General features: G+C 35.3%; 3 protein-coding genes across 3 annotated transcripts in view; all 3 read right to left on the reverse strand.

Moving 5' to 3' along the window:
• Positions 1-1,114: 1,114 nt before the first annotated feature.
• LOC137626625 (uncharacterized) lies at positions 1,115-3,694 on the reverse strand. The gene is made up of 2 exons (XM_068357641.1): positions 1,691-3,694; positions 1,115-1,436 (listed from the first exon to the last, which is right to left on the reverse strand). The coding sequence occupies exon 1, from the start codon at positions 3,677-3,679 to the stop codon at positions 2,597-2,599; it is 1,083 nt and encodes a 360-aa protein (XP_068213742.1). The 5' UTR covers positions 3,680-3,694; the 3' UTR covers positions 1,115-1,436; positions 1,691-2,596.
• Positions 3,695-3,745: 51 nt separating this feature from the next.
• Positions 3,746-5,425, reverse strand: LOC137626901 (uncharacterized). The gene has a single exon (XM_068357887.1). It carries the CDS (start codon positions 5,423-5,425, stop codon positions 3,746-3,748), a length of 1,680 nt encoding a protein of 559 aa, XP_068213988.1.
• The window catches only part of LOC137626623 (uncharacterized), a 3,517-nt gene continuing 1,885 nt past the window's right edge, over positions 5,274-6,905 (reverse strand). The window contains 1 exon segment of the mRNA XM_068357639.1: positions 5,274-6,905. This exon segment is cut by the window's right edge and continues 1,072 nt beyond it. Coding sequence (XP_068213740.1) covers positions 5,886-6,905 — 1,020 coding nt within the window. The 3' untranslated portion in view covers positions 5,274-5,885.

Below are 6,905 nucleotides of genomic sequence, written 5' to 3' on the forward strand. Positions count from 1 at the left end.
TAAATGCATCATTCAATCCTTCCCATATAAAAAACTGAAGTATACAGTCCACAGTAATTTTCAATTTGCGTATTCTTTCCATAATTAACCTAACCTTAGAGATAAATTCATATGGATCAGTGTTGTTAGAAAGTTTCAAATGGGATAACTGCCTCAAAACATTAAATTTCTGTGTGTCATCCGAAGCTAGAGCTTTCAGTAGTAATTGCTTTGCATGTGAATATCCCTGCTTACCTGCTTCCAAGGACTCTACTAAAACTAAGGCCCTGCCTGAGATCTGCTGCTTTAATAACAAGAGTTTATCGTATTCAGGGTATTCAAATTTACTTAAAGTGTCTTCAAATTCTTCAAAAAATCTAGCAAGGTCCTCGTCATCAGAACTAGTGTATTTAGGCAGGGGAGCTATGGGAGACTTAAGCAAACTTCTTGCGGAACTAAGAGTCATTCGAATGAGAAACTGATGAAGAGGACACACTAGGGTTCCTAATAGCCACTAAGCAAGATAAAAGTTTGTCATTATAGACCTGACAGGAGTCCAATTCCTCCTCAGACCTACGTTCTTCCTCTTCGTCGTCCCATTCCTCATACTTAAGCTCTAATATCTGCTTATTCAAGTCTTTCAATTCTGGAAGCCATTGTTCAAATTGCAAGAGTAATTTCTCCCTTGCTGCACTAGTTAATGTAGGAAAACTATCCTTACGGTTAAAATGTTCTGTCACACACTTCCTTATATACTTCCTTTGATTCACTAATCTCTTAAGTTCAGACATTGTGAATATATACAACTACCTGACCTATCACAAATATAATAAATATTCAAAGGCTAAAGTATGCATAACAAAACGAAGCTGAAATGTAAAATTCCCTTAATCACTTTACATAATATACGTTAACACCAAGAAATACCGATGGCATCAAAACTAGGCCAACGACGATATATAAAGATTACCAAGGAAGCAAAGTTTCGAATATAAAAAATATCCAATTAATGCAATTCCCGAGCAAAGAACTTATTTCAGGAATATGTTAAAAAGATTAAATTTACTCAACCTGTACGATAAAGTACTAAAATGCAAAAATAACGTAAACGTTCCACCCACAGTACAAATGGAGAGACATCGGGCAAGCATCAAAGCAAAGTCATAATATCCTGTCACGGTCGCCATATTCGGAAAAAACTTATATGAAGGTTGTAAAAAATGGTGAGAAAACAAACATCAAAGTGAACATTGAATTTATTATTGAACATACAATAAATTTAAAGCATAATATTATGCAGAATATAAATTAATATTAATGACACTTGATGCTGCCTCGATATCTAGGTAACTCTGGCACTAGTTACCCAACCTCCACACTCCGAATCGCTTATAACCAGTGAAAAGCTTATAAGATTCGTCGAGCAATACCATTACCATGATGCCACTGTGCATAGCCTATAAAAGATATGATACGTCTATCAGAAAATTGTACATGAAATTATTGCCTATGCAAGCGACTTAAGGTTCAGAGTAAGATTCAATAAAAAGATCTCAAAAGATATGATAAATGGCAAAGCAAAATATTAACAAGAGTAAATTTTTTCTGGTTACAAGTTTTATTTTTTACGGGATTAATGACTCAGCGCTAAAATTATTCATTCAAATAACTTTAAATCTCGTAAAGTGTGCCAACATTTACCGAGACCTACCTCAAAGTTATCAAGCGCCTGCTTGCTCGATATAAATCCACGGAGTTGAATCCCTCTGAAGTAATCCAGCAGTATGTGGTGGATGCCAAAGACTATGGTAGGGAAATAGAATCCCCGTCTTGGCCTCTCTTCCATGCTGCTACACAATACATTATATGGTTCCTCTGAAAACTCACTCCCTTGGAGAATCATGCCCTCGTCTCTCCATTGCACTTTGGTGAAACTGGTGGTACTTAGCACTTCATTATTTCACAGCAATAAAAGTCCTTCAAGTGAAAAGAGTTCATTAGTAATGATCACACATTAGTTGGCAAGTTTCTAACGAAGGTCGAGTTAATCCATATTCACTTAAGTCAAGAGAACTGCTTCCTTGGAGGGTTAGGCAGATACTGCTTGGTAAAAATTCTTGCCACTACTCGTTAACTTCGTTAACTAATTCAAGAGGGCCTAAATACTATGAAATGGTCTCAAATGCCAGCACACAAAGTATTTACAGCTATTAAATATAATAAGTTATTTAAAGTTACATTTGAGTTCTTTTTATTTTCCAAGAGAGTTGAAAACCAAGGATTATGAAAAAAGTCAAAGTACTTTTTTCATACTAAAAATAAACAAGATAAAGAAAACGAGAATACAAGGATTCTGAAGTTGGAAAGAAAAGATAAAAACAATATATTTAACAAGATAAAGAAAACGAGAATACAAGGATTCTGAAGTTGGAAAGAAAAAATATATTTAACACACTCCCCCCAAAACATTCAGTCCTGTTATGAAATAAAAACAGGATTGAATTTTTAAACATACCAAAAGTATTTACATTACCAGAATTTTTTTTTTCTAATATTTGCCAAAATTATTTAAATTACCATCACCAATAATAAATAAAAAAGCCTACACAGACAAACTTTACTGTAAAATTTGTCTGGTCTTCAGAGCACTAATCTTTGCCGCTTTACGCTTTCCCAGAATGCGGTTGTTGGCCAGATTAGAATCATTTGAGTCATAATTAGGACTGTTTTTATCTTCATTTGAAGAAACATCAGGTCTGAAAAGAAATATTAGATTAGATGAATGTCTCTTAGTAAGTTCCCCAGTTCTGCCTTTCAGTAGGGTAACTCCAGTAACTTCCCCAAGCTCATTGAGAACTACATCATGGACTATTCCCATTGGGTATTTGTTTGGCTTACTATATGGTTCTTTAATTAGAACCACATCATTCTTTTGAAGAAGTGTATGTTTTACAGGTTTGAATCTGTCTTTTGCATTTACAGCTTGATTTGTCAAGTTACCCAAAAATTCTTCATGATAAATGTTAATCAAATGACTTCTGACTTTACGCAGTTTTGTGTAGTTTTCTTTAACTTTATCACAAGGAGAAACTAGATAGTCCTCATCCAATTCTAGATCTGGATGTCTTTGCAGCTCAGGAATTAAGTTAACTGAAACAAGGTCATAACCCCTAATTAGACACTCTGGTGTTATGGGATCAGGAAGTGATTTGTTTATATCTGTATCTCTTAATGCCTCTTTAAAAGCTATTGGCCTTCTATTCAATAAATGGACAGTCTGACATATTAAAAACTCAAAATCCCTTATATCTAAAACATTATTTCTCATGGCTCCAAATAAGCATCTCTTAGTAAGTTTCACACAACTTTCAACCATTGAACCAAGAGCAGAGTTCCCTTTGAAAAACTGTTCAAACTGAAGGTTCTTTATGCCATTCTCTTCTAGATAGAGTTTAACTTCTGGGTCTTTTAAATAATCTAGAATTACGTTGCCTCCTGCTACTAACCGAGATCCCTGATCGGAAATACACAAATTTGGTAGTCCAAACTCAAATGTATGAAGCTGGAAGGCTCTAAGATACTCTTTAACACTCAAGTCCATGCACACCTTCAGATTTATAGCTCTACTCCAAGTACATGTGAAACATATTATCCATGCTTTTACTTTTTTCCCACTGGAACGTACAAAGAAGGGTCCCATGTAATCTACAAAAATATAGCGGAAAGGAATCTCTGGGGGATTAATCCTAAAATCTCTATAACAGTGTTAATTAAGATTAACTGTCCTCTCATTGAACCTACGGCATATGACACATGTGCGAATTATCCTTTTAACTACTGAAAAAAACCTAGGTATCCAAAATATCTTACGTACTTCAGCCAGTAGCCTATAGCATCCAGCATGTAAAAAACGTTCATGATAATCTAATACAATATATTTAGTTAGTAAACTATCCTTAGAAATTAGCAATGGAAATCGCATCCTTCGGTCATCTTTCAGTTTCTGCATTTTGCTACGTACCCTTAACAGGCCTTCCTGATCCACATAAACATTGAGCTGTCCAACTAACTTGGGGATATCTTTGAGCAACAGGTTTCTTGATTCAAAATATTCAAAAATTTCAGGGAAGTGCTTCTGCTGATCTCTTCTTATTACCATCTTTGTAGCCTCTGCAAAGAAGTTATGATTAATATCAAAACAGCTAATATGTCCAAACTTAACAGGATCCTTTAGTTTTAGTTTCATTTTCAAGTTATTAACAAAGATAAGTACTCTACGGAAAACAGAAACAACTTTATGGTAGCTAGAACATCTTGATAAAGCATCGGTATGCTCCTCAATCTTTGTAGTTATAGTACCATGATGAGACTGGACAACAACAGGAGAATCTTGCTTTACCGGAAGGGCAGGTATTACAAAATCCAAGATAGATTCCCTGTTCAGCTGACCTTCTGTCTCATTAAGCAGAAATTTGGGACCTGAAAAGTAGTTAGTTTTTTGAAGCTGCTTGAAAGATAAGCTGCGAGTGATGCAATCGGCTGGATTTTCACAACCTGACACAAAAGAAAAATGAATCGGGTGTTTATTACACAGTTCATTTATTGTGTGTAACCTATTTTGAACAAATACTGAACACTTCTGCATTTTATCAAGCTTGGCAGAAAACCCATGTACCCAGGAAAGGGCAACGAAGCCATCAGAGTACACTATCAACTCTCTTATTTTGATTGGCATCATACAAGAAATTCCGGATAACTCCTCATACAGACATGTAATTTCTTCTACGGCCAAAGTTATTCCTTGCAGTTCCAGAGATGGCATGCTTTTAGATTCCATTTGCTTGTTTACTATCCTATTTTTTGCAAAGACAAAACTGACCTTTCCTGTGGGAATATTTTGTATGTAAATGACTACACCAAACATCTGCTTACTACTGTCTGAAAATGCCAATAGCCGGTAAGTATCTTCTGTACTCCCAAAGACTCTTGGTATCTCTGCAACAGAAGCAGCATTTGCTTGTTTGGCAATATTCCGCCATTGCCTCCTAACATCGGCATCTAATTCCTTGTCCCAGCCCAGATCTTTGTTGCACTGTAACTGATGCAAAAATAGCCTTGAACGATTAAGAATAGGACCATTAAAGTTAAAGAGATCATACTGGGAGGCAATAGACTGCAATACTTCCCGTTTTGTTCGAGCTTGTATGTTAAGACTAATAGGTTTAGTCGATAAACTGTCTTGCTTCCTATCCCATGACAACCCAAGTAATTTTACCTTTTTACTGGTTTCTGTACTAATCTCATTATCTATGTGGTCTTGCAATGCAAAATCATTACTGATGTACTGCTGCAGGTAAAACTTGTAAGGCTCAAAAATGCTTTCTAGTTGTTGGTATGCCCAGAGAAGTTCTTCAGAACTATCATAGGCAACTGCACAGTTATCCATGTAACATAGTTGATATATCATCCTCTTCAATTGTAAAAGTTTACTATCATCACAGTCTACATCTAAAATTAAAATCTTATATAGAGCAAGTAACAGTAATGCAGGGCTGCATCTTAAGCCAAAACTTAATCTTAAATTTCTGTATCCCACAACGGTAAAGTCTTCCTTCTCTACATTTCTAAACCATAGGCATAATAGCCTATTGCTATCTGTGTCATTCAAGGCAAGATTATTGAACGCTTTACACAAATCAAAACATAATAACTTCTGTCCAAATCTCAAATGTAATATAGCAGAGGAAAGTTTCTGGTTTAGATTTGGTCCTGAATATATAGCCTGATTGTGACTAATGGAAGGTTTACTAGAATCTTGCTGACAAAGATTAGACAAATACACTATCCTGCACTTTGTGGTTTCGCGATCCATTTTAAAGATGCCCATGTGAGGCAAAAAGCTATGGTTAGGGTGCTCTGATAAATTCGGGAAGGTTATTAATGCGCTCTATGATCCCCATACTTTCCTGTTCTTTAAAAACTTTATCCATTATCAATAGCTTATCCCTGTTATTTTGCAATTTTTTCAAGTTAGACTTTAAAATTGAAACTGCCAATCCCTGATTGGAACCTAATAAATGGGCCACCTGAGGATTCCAAAATAAAGGAACAACAATTCTACCTTCTTTATCTCTCTTCATATTTTCAAGGGAAAACTTAACCAACTTGTTATTTATTTCAGAACTCCCAGAATCAGAATCATTAGGGTCAGACTTTACAAATCTATGGCAACTTTCTTCTAAAATTTGGTTAGCTGCCTTGATAAGCTGAGATTCAATTATATCCCCCTTATCAAATACATTAATGTTAACGGGATCCACAGTATCTTTAAAAGCACAATCCGAAACAAGGCAAGTATTACCATTCCCGAAAATGCTACCAACTAAATTGTGATCTGAAAGTTGAACCAATCCTTGAAAGCAACTTCCAACATAAGGTAAAAATGTTAAATCCTTCAATATTTGTTCCACATTACCATGTAACAATACTCCAGCAGGAGTTTCAGAATATAGAGATTCTAAGTTTGATCCAAACAAGTGTTCCTGCTGAGGAAGACAGTATGCTGAGCGAGTGCCAAGAATTAACTGAATACTCTGGATACCACAAGAATCATTTGACAAGCTTTCATCTGCCAACAAATAACCTCTTTCTTTGAAACCACTTACTACCTTACCTAATTTAGGAAGTTTTAACTTTACATTAATAGAAGGTATACACAGTGCTTCAATTTTTCTAAGCCTATCCCCTATCTGTAAACTTACTTCAATCAGCTTAGTAGTATAATTCTGAGTAGTGTTAATACCATTTACTGTTAGAGAAATATTTTCCCTTAATGTGGGTAAATTATAAAAGTCCGCAATATCGGTCAAAATGAAGTTACACTGACAGCCACTGTCTTTTAAACATCTTAACTTTAAACCATTATC

Source organism: Palaemon carinicauda, chromosome 34 (assembly GCF_036898095.1).
Source record: "Palaemon carinicauda isolate YSFRI2023 chromosome 34, ASM3689809v2, whole genome shotgun sequence".
In the NCBI taxonomy this organism is placed as follows: domain Eukaryota; kingdom Metazoa; phylum Arthropoda; class Malacostraca; order Decapoda; family Palaemonidae; genus Palaemon; species Palaemon carinicauda.